At 37.5% G+C, this 19114-nt stretch overlaps 1 protein-coding gene across 5 annotated transcripts in view; it reads left to right on the top strand.

Annotated features, from left to right (window-relative positions):
- Positions 1-19114, top strand: part of LOC127945077 (histone deacetylase 7) — a 77414-nt gene that overhangs the window by 53200 nt on the left and 5100 nt on the right. For 3 of the 5 annotated variants that reach the window (XM_052541633.1, XM_052541634.1, XM_052541632.1), the window contains 15 exons: positions 923-1082; positions 1259-1312; positions 2303-2484; positions 2680-2862; positions 3347-3563; positions 3669-3802; positions 4483-4603; positions 4811-4860; positions 10780-10887; positions 12285-12340; positions 13667-13754; positions 14928-15047; positions 15187-15284; positions 18589-18707; positions 18853-18986. In XM_052541633.1, the coding sequence (XP_052397593.1) occupies positions 923-1082; positions 1259-1312; positions 2303-2484; positions 2680-2862; positions 3347-3563; positions 3669-3802; positions 4483-4603; positions 4811-4860; positions 10780-10887; positions 12285-12340; positions 13667-13754; positions 14928-15047; positions 15187-15284; positions 18589-18707; positions 18853-18986 (1824 nt within the window). The remainder of the gene's footprint in view (positions 1-922; positions 1083-1258; positions 1313-2302; positions 2485-2679; positions 2863-3346; positions 3564-3668; positions 3803-4482; positions 4604-4810; positions 4861-10779; positions 10888-12284; positions 12341-13666; positions 13755-14927; positions 15048-15186; positions 15285-18588; positions 18708-18852; positions 18987-19114) is intronic. The other 2 variants (XM_052541636.1, XM_052541635.1) reach the window with 1 other exon arrangement.

Below are 19114 nucleotides of genomic sequence, written 5' to 3'. Positions count from 1 at the left end.
AATGTTTAGATACATTTCATTAAAATTAAACATTTAGTTTATGAAATGTCATTAGCTGAAGGTTTTTTATCCTCTTAAATAGGACTTAAGTACATCATTATGTATAATTTCACAATTACTTCTGTTTTTGAAATGCGGTTAAGTTGAACTGCATTTATGGTAAACTATGTCATTTCTATTAAAACTCGTGTCTGGGTTATTTAAATATATTTGCAATTACACAGTTGTGGTTATGAAGTTAGGATTTAGTACATTTAAAAGACATTAACTTTAAATGAGATATTCAATAACACTACAGTTACAATTATAATCAAGTGTACTTTACATATGCTTCAGTATGTTAGTGAACACAACAAAATAAGTGTGCTTCTTTAAAGTGTGGAAAACGTGCAGGATGATTTAAAATGTGCTTTAATAAAAAACTTTTATTTTGAGATTGCAGTGTAGTTTTTAACATATTTAAGGTATACTCTCTTTAATTGGCCTTTTGTTTCATCAATATGAAATATCGGGTTTTTTTAAGATACTTATAAGATTTGAAGTTCACTACAAGTGCACAGTTATGTTTTATGATAACTATGCCAGGGAAATACCACTCTGAATTTTAGATGAGCCTCAGCTAACAGGAGACCAGGTCAAATAAAAGTAGCAAATGTGTTACTTCCCATATAAAGTGATGAATTAACGCACTGCTTCTCGTTTAGTTTCAACATCAAGTAGTGACACAACGCAGTGCCAAAACAGAATTTTGATGGTTATTTATTTTAGTAATTATTTGCGTTCAGTATTCATCAGATCTGACCTGAGACCCATTTAGAATCACAGTAATGTACTTTATTTGAAGGGCAGTGCATCCTAAAATAATGTTCCTCATTAGCTATTTTGAGGCTGTAGCATGACGTGAGCTGTGGTGTGTGTGCAGGCGGAGGGGGAGCTGGGCTCGCTGAAGCTGGGTCGTGGGCCGGTCCCGGGCGCGTCTCCGATGCTGGTTCCTCTGGGTGTGGAAGAGCAGAGCGGACCGCTCATGCAGCCCGTCCTCATCCTGGAGCCCTCTGGACTCATACACACCCCTCTCCTGGCGGGTAAGAGATCTGAACACTGTCTGAATCACTCGAGACTGTGACTGTGTGATGTGAGCGCCAGCTAGTGGTCGCTGGTCAAACAACAGGCTACGATTGTTTTCAGACTATAAACTGCATTCATTCATTTATAACTACTATGTGTGTATATGGTCATTTGTTATATTTGTTTTACACAGCAAACAATTATGGGACATCAGAAAAAAATATACACTACCATTCAAAAGTTTGGGGTCAGTATGTTTTATGTATATATATATATATATATTTTTTTTTTTTACAATAAATTATTGCTTTTATTCGGAAAGGAGACATTAAATTGATTAGTAGTGACAGTGAGAGTTAGACTTTTACATTGTTACAAAAGATTTCAGTTTCAAAGAAATGCGGTTATTTTTAATGATGCTGAAAATGCAGCTTTACATAACAGAAATGCATTATATATATATATATATATATATTATTTTTTTTATATATATATTTTTTTTTAATTTGTTATATTTTAATATAATACAATAAAATATTTTTTAAACATTATTTCACAATATAAGATGTGTGTATAAGTGTATAATATTAATCTACTGTATTTTTCTCTATCTACTGTAATTTTACACAAAACAGCAGTGTAAATTATAATAATATTTTTTTTTTAATTCTGTTTACCAGTTTTTTAAAAGGATTAGTTATACTACTTATTAATTATTATTATTATTATTATTATTATTATTATTATTATTATTATTAATAAAAATAGTTAATAGTAGTTTAACAGTCTAATGATTAAATAAAAAATCTATGAAAAAAAAAGAATTATATTACTTATTATTATTTTTAAAAAAAACTAAAAAAAGAAAAAAAAGCTGGACAGTCTGATATTTAAATACCAAAAAATAAATTTTATTACTTACTATTATAAAAAAAAAACTGCAACAACTGGGCAGTCTAATATTTAAATACAAAATAAATAGCATGAAGACATGTATTAAAAGTATTTTTATTTTTCTGTTTATTCTTAATGTAGCGTGCTCACTGAGTTCATGATGATACAGTATGTTCGAATGCATTGTTATATTTAAGTCAATGTGGATAATTTTACATTATGTTTATTTTCTACTGTGTGTGATCCAAACCATGTGGCGTGATGTTTTGATCTCTAGCTTGACTAGTAAGCTTTCCTCTCCTTCTGTTTCTCTGAAAGTGTAATCAGATTGGTTTGTGATCAGTTCCAGGTCTGGGTCCGGTTCCCCTTCAGTTCAGTGCGTCTGGTCCTCACAAGCCTCTGAGCCGGACCCGCTCCGAGCCGCTGCCCCAGAGTCCTCGTGCGCTCCACCCGCACCTGCTCCAGCAGCAGCAGCACAGCGCTCAGATCCTGGAGAGACTGAAGCAGCAGACGCACCTGGGCAAGGTGCGCATCACACTTTACTCTAACACAGGGAGGATGCAGTCACTCTTTGTGCAGCTCGGATTCAAATCTGAAAAAAACATGAAATCTGATTTATTTTGTCAAACCACATTCATATTTGATTTCGGAAATGCACGTCATTTAAGTTTGTGGCAGGAGAATGTGGGATTGATCCGGATCTCTGTCTGTGTGCCGCAGCTCATGTCGAAGTCCAGCGAGAAGCCTCGGCTCCGGCAGATCCCGTCAGAGGACATGGACTCAGAGGAGGTGGGGCCATCAGCGGGCGACGCCCACCAGGGCAGGGTGAGGGCGGAGTCTCAGAGAGAGCTGGAGAGTCAAGAGGAGCAGCTCAACCTGCAACACGCCCTCATTCTCAACCAGGTCAGACACAAACCACCGATCCTGAAGCTATAACGTGCATGAGAGGAACAAGCCACACATGTTTTACTGTGCAAAAAGCTCTGCCTAAACATCATTACACAACATTTAGAAGTCATTTAATAATAAATTATGTTTACATTTGTAAGCAAACGTATTGATCTGCAAATATTATTGCTTGCTGGCAAATAACCATGGTATAAGCAGGATAATGCACTGTTAGGTGTGCATTGGATGATTTTAATGCACTACACGTCATGCGTTAAAATCGTTTAATGCACAGCTAGCCATGCATTATCCCATACTTAGTTACAATTGTATACTGCAGTATTTTAACCAACTACTATTAGGTGTAAATACCATTACTGTATCATAATCTGTCCATATACAGTGAATGAGAATGAAAGCTTTTTCCATGTAGTAATACTTCCCAAAAGTATAATATGATGTAGTTTTGACAGAACAGGCTGAAATGCTTTCTCTGCAGTCCCGTCTGTGGGAGACACAGAAGCAGCTGCAGCAGCTGCGCAGACAGACGGCTCACATGGAGACACTGGCGGTACCCATGATCCTCGGCGCCGCGCACCGGCCGCTCTCTCGTACGCAGTCGTCTCCAGCCTCCACCTCGCTGACGCTGCCGGACAAAGCCTTGCCTCTCACCACGGCACCGGAGCCGCCCCAGAGCCAGCCGCGCTTCACCACGGGTACAGAGCCTCCACCAATCACACGCCGCTCTGTAGCAGAGGAGACGCTCGCAATGACTGTGTGTGTGTGTGTGTGTGTGTGTGTGTGTGTGTGTGTGTGTGCAGGCCTGGTGTACGACTCCCAAATGCTGAAGCACCAGTGTACGTGTGGAGACAACAGCAGCCACCCAGAGCATGCTGGGAGAATCCAGAGCATCTGGTCACGCTTGCAGGAGAGGGGTCTCAGGGGCCAGTGCGAGGTATTTACAAAAGTGACATGCACTTCCTCTACTTTCCTAAAGAGGGCGCTGAATAATCTGTCCGACCATTATTTTCAACATTTCTTGAACACATCCACATTACCAGAACAGTTCAGCCCAAAATCAACATTCTGTCATCATTTATTCACCCTCATGTTGTTACAAACCTGGTTGACTTGATTTTCTTCAGCGGAAGGCAAAATAAACCTTTTTTAGTATAATGAATGTTAATAAGCCTCTGTAAAGCTTCAAAATGACAACAACAACTTAAAAGTATTATAAAAATAGTTTATATCACGCATCAGCTATATACTAGAAAGATGGAGTGCAAGTGAACGCAACAGAGTGCTTCATCTTAAAAAAGGCTCTTTAAAAATTACTATTTAAAATAGAGGGCAGAACGAAAAGTGTTTTTCGTTGTTGATAAACAAATCTTCACCTCACTTTATTTTAAGGTGTTCTTGTTACACACGTTACACGACCACGTTCTTCATACTACTTTTCGTTCTTTTCAAAGCTTTATTCTCTCCCTTTTCATTTCTCAGTCCTCATTCACTTTTTATTATATTGAAAAAGTATATCCAAGTACCTCCTTGATTTTAATAACTCCAATGCTGACGGCATGTTTGCACCGTGGAAATCCTCTCTCGTGGTCTTTGATGTTTTAACTTCCTCTGCAGAGTATTCGGGGAAGGAAGGCCACTCTGGAGGAGTTACAGTCTGTCCACACCGAGCGTCACGTTCTGCTGTACGGCACCAATCCACTCAACCGCCTCAAACTGGACAATCGCAAGCTGGCCGGTAACACATCCTCACACACACACACACGGTTCACATCTGATAGACATGAGTCAACTGCAGCTTGGCCAGCACAACACCTCATTTTTCAAAGCACAGGCACACGGGAACACCATCACGTGAATAAAAGCGACTTTCACAATGACTAAAAGGTTGGATATGTCAAGCGGCGAATGCGAGAATGACAATTAATCTGCTTGTGTCCAACAGGCATACTGTCACAGCGGATGTTCGTCATGCTGCCCTGTGGGGGAGTCGGGGTAAGTGAAAACACACACACACACACACACACACACACCTAACCCTAACCCTAACTGTACAAACTGTATATTCTATGGCCCTACACCAACCCTAACCCTCACAGGAAACTTTGTGCATTTTTACTTTCTCAAAAAAACTAATTCTGTATGATTTATAAGCGTTTTGAAAAATGGGGACATGGTTATGTCCTCAAAAGTCACCCTCTCCTTGCAATACCTGTGTCATACCCATGTCATTATACAGAGTTGTGTCCTGATATGTCACAAAAACAAGAACACACACACACACACACACATACACACACACTGTCAACTTGGCCATAACCCTGCAAGAAAGATGCTAGATGCAGAAATTAAGTAGACATAAATGATACTGAATGTTAGTGACCAGTTTATTACTTGTTGTTAACTGGGAGAATTGAATTATTCTTATTGATGCAGAAAGTTGAATTACATCAATTTTAGCAGCAAATATTACAGTTTTTTCATTTAAGGGCATGTGCAGTAAGACTTAAAGGGATACTCCATCCCCAAAATGACAATTTTGTCATTAATCACTTAACCCCAAGTCGTTCCAAACCCGTAAAAGATTTGTTCATCCTCGGAAAACAAGTTAAGATATTTGGATGAAAACCGGGAGACTTGTGAGTGTCTCAAAGACTGGCAAGTAAAATAGTCAAGGCAAGTTTATTTATATAGCACATTTCATACAGAATGGGACATTATAACATAAAAGAAAAGAAAATATTAATAAAAAAATAAAACAGTTAGGAATAGAAAATGATTATACATAAAATAGTCAAGGCAAGTTTATTTATATAGCACATTTCATACAGAATGGGACATTATAACATAATAGAAAATAAAATATTAATAAAAAAATAAAACAGTTAGGAATAGAAAATGATTATACATAAAATAGTCAAGGCAAGTTTATTTATATAGCACATTTCATACAGAATGGTACATTATAACATAAAAGAAAAGAAAATATTAATAAAAAAATAAAACAGTTAGGAATAGAAAATGATTATACATAAAATATAGTGCAATCAGTTCGGACATTGCACAGTGTTCATTCAATAAATGCACAGCTAAACAGATGAGTTTTGAGTCTGCATTTAAAAGTGGCTAATGTTTTAGCACATCTGATCTCTTCTGGATCCGATTCCAACTGCGGGCGGCATAATAACTAAAAGGAGACTCCCCTTGTTTTGTGTGAACCCTTTGTATTTCTTACTGACTCTGTCCTAATGATCTGAGTGGTCTGTTTATATTCAGTGAACATATCTGCAGTGCATTTAGGTCTTAGGCCATTGAGTGATTTATAAACGAGTAAAAGTGCTGTAAAATCTACCTAAATATAACTGGTAGCCAGTGTAAGGAGTCAGAATCCTGGCTGCGGCGTTCTAGATGAGCTGCAGCTGTCTAATAGTCTTCTTTGGCTGGTGAGGAGCCCATTACAATAGTCCACCCTGCTGGTGATGAAGTCTTGACTGGAAACAAAACATAATTCTTGCAATGTTTTTGAGATGATAGTATGCTGTTTAGTTACTGATTTGACATAACTACTTAAACTAAGGTCTGTCTCCAGAATCACACCAAGATTCCTGACTTGATTTTTAGTTGTTTGACCCCTAGAGTCAATGTATGCATTGTTTCCAAATGCATTGACTTCAGTTTTTTCTTTGTTTAACTGACGAAATTTCTGGCACATCCAACTATTAATTGCATTAATACATTGGCAGAGGGAGTCAGTGGAACTGTAGTCATTTGGTCATAAGGCTACGTAAATCTGCGTTTCATAGCTATGATAGGCAATTTGTTTCTTTCTCATTATTTGACTTAGAGCAAGCATATATAGGCTAAACAAGAGTGGAGCAAGTATTGAGCCTTGTGGGACCCCGCATTTCATGGACATCAACTTTTGATGTCAAGGACTTTTGCTCTCCTATACTCACATAATAACCTCTCCCTTCTAAGTATGACCTAAACCATTGGATTACCATCCCAGAAAGCCAGACCCAGTTTTCCAACCAAGACTTAAGTGCATTAAAAAGTGCGTAAAGACATTGCAGAATTAATCCTTGTGTTTGTAAGACTGTAAGACTTTTATTCACATACATTGCTCAATATACATGAGTAAAGCTCATTAAATATGGTAAATATGATTAATGAGAACAAACCTCATTGGTTCTCGCACATCAAACAAGCACGTTTGAGCTTCTGTTTACCATGTGTATTGTGCTTTATGTAAGTGTATTGAGCAGTGTTTATATGTGAATAAAAACCTAAATGAAATATGTTATTAAATACATAGTGTATTCATATCGATTAATTTTACGCTGTCTTTATGAACTTTATGAAGCATCAAAGTTGTGCTTGAATGAACTTTCAATGGAGGAACAAAAATCTCTCAGGTTTCATTACAAATAATTTGTGTTTCGAAGCTGAACGATAGTCTTTATGGGTTTGGAATGACTTGTGGGTGAGTAAATGATGACAGAATTCTCTTTTTTTGGGCGAACTATCCTTTTAAATAAACGGTGAGAAAGTTGGGCAAAATAACCTCAAAATGGTGAGCCAGGATCAGTCTTGATGTGCATGTACATGTGGCTGAAGTACATGCCGCTGTAGAGTATCCCATTTGTAATTTTAGGTTTAAATACAGTGCTCATGACATCTGTGGCCACTCTGTTCCCTTAAAGCATACTTATGCCAAGCCCACATTGACACCTGCTCTAAAATAAACCACTGGCCGACAGCCTAAACGGACCCGCAGCCCCGTTATGGGACAGATCAGAGGTCAGAGAGCACTGATCCCAGCGCAGTCATATGGGCAGCACCCTGGCTGAAAAAATTGGGAGAAAATGTTGAAAACTTCACTCTGACGATCAAGCTCAGAGCAGGTCCATGTGGAATGATTGGAACAATATGTGCCATGAAGGATAAAAGAAATTCCAGCCCTCTCATTGTTCACGGTGCCAAACCACAAGCAATGCAAGTTCGGCAAAAAAAAGGATGAGGGAAAATGAAAGAGAAAAGAGAGAAGGAAGATGTGGGGAGCAGGGCAACAAACAAAAGGGAGAGAGGGGAATGTATAACCTCATTCTTTCTTCTCATGGCCACTTATGAATGCATTTTTATAGAGTAATGATGGTCTGTTTTTGTCTTACTTGTGCTGTTTGCTAAACCAAGTGTCAAGTGTTACTGCCCCTCATACTTAATGTTAGGGGCTTGTTCAAATCACTATCCCCAAGTATTCAATTCACCCTACACTCTTTGTGCTGGAGACGTGAATTAAAGCTCAAATCAATCAGAATTTATGATTTCCGCTTGGCAGATGATATAACCGATGATTCAATCCCATAGACTTACATGGAAGGAGTGACCTAAATCAACAAGACCCATATTATCAGACAATATTGCGTCCCCTTGGAATTATAAGGTTCTATCTGTATTCAGAGTAGTTTTGAGATATTGAGCTTCAAAGTTTTTGTGTTCCATTTGACGGTGTAGATAGAACCTTATTGCTTTTTAAATAAAAAGTCCCATAATGTACACAACGTTAAAAAATCTATCACATAATGTAAATACGTTGACACAGAATAAGAATATGTGAATAACTCAATTATGACAAAAATGTGAGATAGAACCTTATAATTCCAAAGGCACGATTGGTGATTTCATTGACCATTATGTTCTGTTAGTTTGTTTGAACAGGACTTTTATTTTGATGTGCATGTGGAATTTGTGTTAGCTGGTTTGTTTGAGTGTTTAATTTATTTTTGTGTGCGTTTTTCATCAGTTTAATCAGAAAAATCTGAAAGAAATATTGTGATAGGGTCACAGAATCGAAGTTGCTGTCTAAAATTAAAAATCTATTTCACAGGTCTATTTTTGTTTCAGCAAAATCTTAATTAAAAACCAAATTATTTTTGTGAATATTATGTAGAATAAATATCAATATAATCCTCATTTTTGTTTTATTTACTATCTTTAAAAAAGAATAGCACAACATCATATAGATATATATCGTCTTTATATTAGCCATCTTTAAGAAATATTGTCACTGGCCATAAAAAAAAAAAACAAAAAAAAAAAAACCTAGATTTAAAAGTAGCACCGAAAAAAAAAAAAATATTGCTCAAAGATCAAGTATGTGCAAAAAGATCTGTTTTGTGCCAGTGTGAAAAAAGCATGCAAAAGTAGCTATAGACTATGCAAGATCAATTTTCAAAATCGATAATAATCAGAAATGTTTCTTAAGCAGCAAATTAGAATATTATACTGATTTCTGAAGGATCATGTGACACTGAAGACAGGAGTAATGATGCTGAAAATTAATCTCTGATCACAATAAATTACATTATAAAATATATTCAAAAGTGAATCTTTGATCAAATAAATACATAAATTTTAGGCGTTTTTCATTTTACACTATGGTAAATATGCATAATCAGCAAGTCGGTGTAGTATTGAGAGGCAATATGGAGACCACACACAAAGAATATTTAAACATACCATTACTATGACACATAACAGGAAATCTATTTATAGTGTCGTCACTCCAGCCTCTTTCTTTTAGTGTGTATTCTTGAAATCTAGTTTATGTTCTGTAATTTGTAACACACACTTCGTCTTGTGGATGCTTACAACAAAAAATAAGCATCTAAATACTTTTACATGCATGAGTGATCTTTATACAAATATGGTTGGATAAACACGTTTCGTCATAATTCTCCAGCGTTACCATCTGTTTGAAAGCATACAGCTGGTTATTCCTTCATTTGAATAGGATTACGCTCAGTTTATTGATTGGTTTGAGTAGTAGATTAAAAATGAGATTCCCCCTGGTCCTGTTGTGGCCGAGCACATCTCTGTTGCATCAGTTTGCTGTAAGTGTCTGTCGCGCAGCATGTAACGCTGGCATCGTGCAGCCCTGCCCTTCAGTTGAACCGCTGTTTGCGGCTTTGCAGATTTATGAACGTTGATCACAGCTGTCATAATGATAAATGTGCTAGTGTACGCCAATACAATTGAGCTAGATCGTTTTATTCTGGCAGAATGGGTGACTGACAGAGATTGTTTGTCATGTACGCGGCGCTGAGGGATTCTGTGAGCCAGGGCTTGGGTGGAGGCGCGTACTCGCAGCAAAAAACTGGGAATCATTCGCAAAATCAAGTGTTAACTTGGGTTTAACTGCGCATTAATCACTCAGCACTGCAGTTTTGTTTATGATCAGACTAGTCACACCTACATGCAAGTGAAGTAAATAACGCAAAATCTGCGAAGGGGTACTTAAATGTAAAAAAATTATTATCTTTTTATTTTCTTTTATAACACAAATGTTGTCAGTACTTTTTTTTGTTTACAGTCCTGTCCCGTTATGTACTTAGTACAACAATTACAATAACTAGGTACTAACCCTAAACCTAACCTTAACCAGTGTAGTTACCGGTAACACTTTATTTAAAGGACCAGTTCTCGCTATGAACTAGCTGCTTATTAGCATGCATATTACTAGCATATTAGCTGTTTTTAGTACTTATAAAGCGCATCTGCTTGATCATATTTTAGATCCCTTACCTAAACTTAACAACTGCCTTACTTGCTATTAATAAAAACAAATTAGGAGTTTATTAAGGCTGAAGACATAGTTATTTAATAGTGAGAGTAGGTCCTTAAATTAAAATGTGTCCTAGTTACCTTGAACAACGTAGTGCTTTCTTTGGGTGAGTGCACTATTAGTACACATACTGTAAAACAACGTGTAACCAAGATCTTTTATTTAAACTTATGAAAAAGCAGGTTGTGCTGTTTTAAAACTGTCGTTCCATTATTACCCCTCAGCAGATGTGGACTCTTTAAATAAATCATCCGAGTTGCTGTTTGCTAAGCATGCTTGTATTTCGACAGGTGGACAACGACACCATCTGGAACGAGATGCACACGTCTACAGCGTCCCGCTTGGCGGCCGGGAGCGTGACGGAGCTGGTCTACAGAGTGGCTAAAGGAGAGCTCAAGGTTGCTACAAAACAATATCCAACACCAATACTCTTTTGTATATGCACTGTTGATTTTTTTAGGTCGACTGCTGCTTCCTAAATAAAATGAGTACAGTATAACTGAAAATGAACATTGTATTAATGGTACTCCCACACTGACAATCTGCTGCCCTAAGATACATCTAATATATACCCTTAAGATACTGCTATGAACTTTTTAGGGGTAAATAAGTTACAAAAGTATGTCTTTGACTACTCTAATATGTATATGTTATGGGGTAGATACGGTACAAAGCTCAGTGTTCAGGTGTCTAACAACTTCCTCACACCGCTGGTTAAGTGTCTTTCTTAGAAACAGCCCATTTTGATGATACTAAGTTTGAAACGCAACCTAGAACTGAAACAAACAAACCTGGAAGTGTGCAGCTGTGCACAAGCGCTAGCTCGCTAACTACAAATGCCCTTTAATTTAGAAGAGTTCAACTAGACCTTTTTTAACAGAAGTAGTTAGATTTGAAGTTACATCAACACTCAAAATATCAGAATAATCTGAATATTTCTGAGATTTATGTGACCAGTGAAAACATGTAAGCAAACCAATTCACTGAAACTGTTCAGATTTAGTAAGTGTGAGGATAGAGAGTCTTTGATTAGTAAAGCTGCGTGAGAAACGCAGAGCAATAAATACAATGATTTGGCGTTTTGTCATGCTAAAAACTGCAAGTCGGAAAAATGCATTCGCTAGCATCATCAGCTACGCACCAATACTGACTGTGCAGTTATCGAACATTCAATATTATGTGTGTTCGCATTGCATTAAAAATACCACAAATACAAAATGACAGCTATGAGATAATCACTTCCTTGGACACAGAACTTTAAACACCACGTTGAAATGCTTTGCATTAATTTACATCTCACAAAGCATTGAAGAAAAAAACCACACCAAGTACCACCGGCTATAATAAAATACCATATCAAACTGAAATATGTCTAGCATTTTGGTAAAAGAGCATGTGAAATGAGTCTAGTTACTGTAATTCTGACTTAATATGAATGCATCTTCAGTCAAAACTCTTAGATCATGTGTCAGCCAATCAGAATCAAGCGCTCATTTCCATCAGAGGGTTTTTGTAATTACCGTTGCATCAAATAAAAATGAACCAAGTAGCAAACCGACCAGATCAAGCTGATTAAAAAACTGTAACGACCATAAAAGACTAGTTCAATCGCTCGGGTCCCCTGCTGGTAATTAAACTTAATGAAGGTTATAAGGGATGTTTCAGGGAAACGGCTTTATTGCTTTAACTGAAAGCGGAGGCCCGCTTGTTGAAGCAGTTTGGTGAAAACATGGTTTCTGTGTGAGAGGCGACTGGTGAATGCAGAGTTAATGATATGTTGGTTTGACTGTTTCAGAACGGCTTTGCTGTGGTCAGGCCACCAGGACATCACGCAGACCCGTCAAACCCCATGTAAGTCTGCCTGGTACATACAGAAGCACCTCTGAGTTTCCTTAAGAATGTGTGTCTGCTGGGGGATGCAGGTTCGAGCCCGGCCTGCAACACGCTTCTCTCTCTCTCTCTTGATCTCTCTTGCCGCATATCTGCTTTCCACGGTCGTACTATCAAAGTTCTTCAAATTAAAGAAATGCATACAGATAAATTCAAATTCATTTAATTTGATTTTTATATTTTCTGCCTTAATTTTAGTTCGGTTTAGATTTTTAGATTTTTTTTTTTACACTAAGGTTCCATTTGTTAACATTTGCTACTACATTAGTTAGCATAAACTAACAATAAATAATACTTCTGAAGCATTTATTAATCCTGTTGAATGTTTATTCCAACATTTACTAATACATTATTAAAATCAAAAGTTGGATCTATTAATATTATTTAATGGAGCTGAGCTTACATGGACTAACAGTGAACAGTTGTATTTTAATTAACGTTAACAAACGGTTCGCTCATTGTTAATGTTAGGTGATGCATTAAATATAGTTAACAAATGGAGCCTTATTGTAAACTATTACCGTTTTTGTTGTTTTTAAATATGTCTATATATATATATTTGACATTTTATTACAAGTTAAACTATTTTTAACTACGTTTTTTATATTTTAAGTTAACATTCTATTTAAAGTAAAAAAAGAAAAAGGTTTTATTAGTCTTTGTTATAATTGTTTTAGGTAGCTAAGATGAGCCTGTATAGAGTATGTTGTCCATGTGAGCTTGGCTCGGTTTATTGTGGTGGTGAAGTGAGATTCTTCTTCCTGTGCATGTGAGTTGATGGCATGTTTTGGGCGGTGTGTTTGTGTGACGTGGGTGTTGTGTTTGCACATGTGCACTCTGTCACCTCGCGTTCGGCGTGTGTGTGTGTGTGTGTGTGCAGCATCAGCACGCCTGTCTGTGTGTGTGGATATTTATGGCTCGATAATGAAGGTTTGGAGGAAGCGGGAGGAAGGACGCTGATTTATTTCAGCAGTTATTAGTCTGCTGAGTTCGCTCTTCCCAAATTTCTCAGCGTTTCTCCTTGCTCGCTAACTTCCCAGTGCACATCTGCTGGAAGTTTCCACATGTTTATTATTTGTGTATACAGACAATATTTAAATGCTTTTAGATTACCTTAACACATTATAGTTAAAAATCATGTTTCGGTAACAACAGATCTGCTCATCCACTGGGTTCAGTTGCGTGAGAAAATGTGTTTGCTTACAACATAGTTCTGTCGTCCTGTTTCCAAATCCTTTGGCATTTCATGTGGTTGGAGGCCTCACTTTATCTCTTTCTCTCTCTCAGGGGTTTTTGTTTCTTCAACTCGGTGGCGATCGCTGCTAAGCAGCTCCAGCAGAAGCTCAGCGTCAGTAAAATCCTCATCGTTGATTGGGTGAGAGCTCTTGATTCAGCCAATGATCGTTCTAGGTCGCGAATTCTGGCTGAAACCAATAAGCGCATAATTAGTTTCATGTTATGGCCGATAAATGATATGATGGCTGATACTAGAAATCCATTCTATTATGTCTGTTCCCTGTTAGGCAAATTAAAACAATAACACTGCTATCGAGAGTTTATTAGTAAATTCAGGCATCACAACAACATAATATACAGTAGGACAAAAGAGAACAGTTTATTTTAATTAAAAATCCAGTAGTTGAGGATTACTTACAGTATATCTGTTAAAAATAACTACTATATTGATATATTATCTATCTATATATATATATATATATATATATATATATATATATATATATATATATATATATATATATATATATATATATATATGTGTGTGTGTGTGTGTGTGTGTGTGTGTGTGTAATTGGCTATCAGTGCTACACTGTAACAAAAAAAAAAAAAAAAAAAAAAATCTGTAGTTTTTACTAAATACTCTTGGCAGCTGTGGTTGACAGAATAATTAGATTAAACATACCGAAAAAAAGTAAAAACATTTACCGAGCAAATTGTAAATTTTATTATAAGACTAATTTACAAAAAAAAAATAAAAAAAAATATTGAGTGTAAACTAATAAAATTCAGCAATGCACACTGCTACTAAAATCTGTTTCGTATCTTTATCATAAGCTGACAACCACCATAATAAACAGTTTACATTTTATTTTACTGTAAATTATACATTGATTAGTTCTTTTTTACTTCTAAAATTGTATAATGAACAAAATTTTACTGTAAAATTACATGAAATGTCTGGATAAATTACTGTTAACCTATTAAAGTGTATTATTTTATTTTTTTCTTACCTATACTGTCTTTACAAGATTTCTGCAAAACTTCTAGCTATTCTGGGATGTTTGTGTGAAGCTTTCGGTTAGCAAACTGGATAACAAGCTAAATTGATTGAGTTTATCAGTCATTGAATCAAATCACCTCCAGATTTTTGTCTTTTTTTTGTCCTAATACACCAGAAATGTAATGCTAATGTTGACTGAGCGGCAGACAAAATACTATGATTAAAGTGATTCTCAGTGTTATTAACTTAGTGATCCTTCATGCACTGGATGCAAGTGATTATGTAACCTGTGTTTCATCAATCATTCAGGATGTTCATCATGGCAACGGCACCCAGGAAATCTTCTACAATGACCCCAGCGTCCTCTACATCTCTCTCCATCGCTATGATGATGGAAACTTCTTCCCCGGGAGCGGTGGACCGGCAGAGGTTAGTCCGCAGAGATTATCGGTTATACCATAGCAAACACAGTGCTCTCTGGTTTGTTTAGTGCTGTGAAACACTATAAGCTCACAGAAGCCAAGGGTTTTCAGTGTTTAACAGCAGTACTGTGTTTGATTTGTCCCAGGTGGGTTCTGGTGTCGGTCAGGGTTTCAACGTTAATGTGGCATGGACCGGTGGTCTGGATCCTCCCATGGGCGATGCTGAGTACCTGGCTGCCTTCAGGTATTAGTTTCACTTGGTTCATGTGCTGATTTAAACTAACTCAGGGGAACACTTGAATAAGGACAGTATTGCCTGGAAACAAGGGGTGTTCAATCCTGCTCCAACCAGCTCCAGCACAACTGTCTAAAGGTTTCTGAAGACCTTGAGTAGTGTGTTTAATTAGGGCTACAGCTAAACTCTGCAGGACATATATGGATCCATTTTCACATAAATCAATGTATTTGGTTTCATTATAAGTGGAGACATTGGAAGATGCTATGATAATTTAATGCGTGAATTTGCTGACTGAAGGGTTTGGGTTAGGTCCAGTAATAACATACAAGTCTGTGATGCGCCAAAATTTCAGCAAGCAAAAATATTCAGCCAAACAACAACAAAACAAATTGGTTTTAAGTAGAAATAGCTTTTGGAGGGCCAAAACCATTGACCAAAAGTGGTGTTAGAGTAGCAATATGTACACATTTCTTTGCAGAAGAACTTTACTACAACGGAAGTCAGTTGCATAAACATGGCCACTATGTTAAGACTATGCTTTTAAAGGAATAGTTTGCCCAAAAATGATTTACTCACCCTAAAGGCATCCTTGGTGTATATGACTTTATTCTTTTTAGACAAATACAATCAGAGTTATTTAAAAATTGTCCTGGCTCTTCCAAGCTTTATTAATGGCAGTGAATGGGTGTTTAGATTTTGAAGTGCAAAAAAGTACATCTGTCCCTCATAAAAGTGCTCCACGTGGCACCAGGGGGTTAATAAAGGCCTTCGGAAGCGAATTGATGCATTTTTGTAAGACAAATAAATAAAATACTGTTGTATGTGCGTTCATGAGCGTTCAGGCAGATTGTGTAGGACAAAACTACAGCACATGCTTAAAATGCTTGCTGGGTTTGGACAATATTGTAATGTTAGTTTTCTTTTTATAGTTATCAATCTTGATATGAACAGGCCTTAACTTTTGACTAGTCTGAGCAGTTCATGCATCCGGTTTGATTTATCACATGAGGAAACAACGCCCCTGAACATCATGCCAAGATTAATTACCCAGTTACTCAAATTTTACTATCCAAACTTACAATATCAGCTTCCGTTTTGGTTTTTGGCTAAATGAAAACTTTAATTTTGGTTTCAGTGTTTCTAATAAAAAATTCTGCACATCCATTATGGTCTTGTTAGTTTCCACACCTCATTTCGCAGACTAATAATCTAGCATTAATTCTTATGGTCTGTGGTGTGCTAGTATTTCATGTAACGATAACTGAAAACACTGTCTTTGGAGTAAGCTGTTAAGTGTTAAGTATCAAGAGCACAATGATGTTGGCGAACCCAGCGTCCAGATGTTTAACCACAACCCCACCACCGTCCACTTTATATGTCTTGTAAAGTCTTTACATTGGATGATCATCATCAGGTCAGCGTTCAGGAAGAGTTTCGCCAAAGAACCAGCTCTTCTTCATGTGGCCGTTCTTCATGATTGCATTAGTTTCTCTCCTTTGTTCTTGTGCACTAGTATTTGCACTGAGACCTTTGGGATTTTGTCAGGAATTGGACGCCTGATCACATTGTCGGACTTCCCCCTCTGCCGTCTGCCAACCTGCATCACTCAAGGTGTTTATTGTAGTCTGAAACGCTTGCAGGGCTTCAAATGATTCCCAGCTTTTTCATTGTGTTGGGCTCAGACTCAGGCTTGGCCACTTCCACATGTCACTTAATTGCCGCCGGTGGGTGGTTTTATTAAAAGTTTTTAACATTTTTGAAGGCAGCCGGCTTCGGGTTTTTGGTTTTCAGTCCAGGGAGGCATTACAAACCAAGATCCCTGTTTGAAAGTGGGTGGGCGTCTAAAAGACCTTTAAGATCTTTCAGGACTGAAGGTTTTGCCTCTAACCAGCCTGTCTCTCCTTGACTTCCTGTGTCTCGTACACTCTTTCTCATCCTTTTATTGGTCTTTCATGAATGCTGCTCTCTCTCTCTCTCTCTCTCTCTCTCTCTCTCTTTACCTCCACCCAAACTAAAAGCGTTCCTCTCCACACAGGGGAGCGTGGGTAGTTTTATTGGTCTAGAGGGGAGGCGGAGTTGGTTACAACGGTGAGGGTAGGCGGAGAGGTGGGGGGAGAAGTGGAGGATCCTGGGTAATTAAGGCAAATGGCTCCCAGATGGCGGGCTGTCAGTGACGTGAGGAGAACGACAAGCTCCAAATGGGAACCAGATGCAGCGGCGGTCGCTTTGAACTCGCCGGTGATGCGCTCAAGAGGCGAAATCGCTGGCAGGGCCGGCGTCCTCCGAGCGCAAGAAAGAGGGAGACGAGGAAAAAGAGGAAGGAAGAGAGAGCGCGAGGCGGTTATCAACAGAACCTCATTCAAACACTTTAGTCACTGTGATTGTCACGCTGTGCTTCGGCCAGATCCATTTTTGTAGAATTTGTTAACTAAAACGGGAATTACATTTTTTTTTTTTTTCTACTTAATATTTTATTTTTATTTTGACTCTTCTGGGCAAGTTTCCGACATTTCTGTAAAGGCTTTGATCTGAACTGATGTTAAACCGACAAATACATCCCTAAAAATAACCTGAAACTATTTAACAACAGCTTTACAAAATCTTAATCTTGAGTGTTATTAATAGTAAATGTAACTGTTTGTTAACTGTCGATTAAAAGAATGGTTATATTGCCAGCATTCATTAGAAATAAATAAATAATTGTGTCATAAAAATATTTTTGTCGTGTCTCAGAAGACCCCTTAAATGAATAGTTCATGGAAAAAATGTAAATGAAAATTAATGTACTGTGCCCCATGAATTTAATTGGTGGAGCAGAAAAAGAGATGTTTTAGAGATTCTAGCTAGTTGCTTTTTCATGTAATTACACTGGATTTTCAAGCTTCAAAAAAGACCCAAAAGCATCATAAATGTGATTCATGCACTATATTGCAACTCGTCTGAAGCCAGAAATGGTCTGAAATGAAATTTGGTATTCACTGACTATCTTGACATCTGCTCCGGGTTTGGTTGGCGAGTTCAAGAGAGAAATAAGAACGAATCTTTCCTTTGAGTTGGATCTTTTAGATGAATTGGTCGATCCAGATTCATAACAGCAGTCTGAATGAAACGATTCATTTTCAAAATCCAGGTGTAGTCGTTAACATGTGAAGATTATCAATGGATAATAATCTAAATCCCCTTATTTCATGGAAGGAAAGTCAATTGGGTTTGGAATGACATGAGTATGAGTAAATCATAACGCCTCTATATATAAGTGCAGCTATGACAGATATAATATTAACCGAATGTTTATTGTTGTGATGTTTAGGACGGTGGTGATGCCCATTGCTCAGGAGTTTTCCCCGGACGTCGTGTTGGTTTCTTCAGGGTTTGACGCCGTGGAAGGACACCCTGCTCCTTTGGGAGGATATAAAGTCACTGCTAAATGTAGGATATTTATGTTGATAATGTCCTTGGAGTACTGAAATACGAATACTTTAAGTGGAATTCATGCATTTAATTTTTAAACGGCCTCAAAAGATGCTTGTATTTCTGCACTGTGACAGTAATGTCGTCATTGGTCTCTCCGCAGGTTTCGGCTTTTTGACTCGGCAGTTGATGACGTTAGCAGGAGGACGCGTGGTTCTAGCATTAGAGGGGGGTCACGACCTCACAGCCATATGTGATGCTTCTGAGGCCTGCGTCAGCGCTCTGCTGGGACTCGAGGTCAGATCTCACGCATAAGCAGACACCATCACAAGTATTCGTTTATTATACCTTTATAAGCCTGTTATACCACTGCTGGGAACAAAAAAAACAGCACTCTTGTTATGTAAGGGTGTTAACATGACTTG

Source organism: Carassius gibelio, chromosome A23 (assembly GCF_023724105.1).
Source record: "Carassius gibelio isolate Cgi1373 ecotype wild population from Czech Republic chromosome A23, carGib1.2-hapl.c, whole genome shotgun sequence".
NCBI lineage: Eukaryota > Metazoa > Chordata > Actinopteri > Cypriniformes > Cyprinidae > Carassius > Carassius gibelio.
Note: the sequence above shows the minus strand (reverse complement) of the source record. Positions and strands in the feature narration are given on the sequence as shown.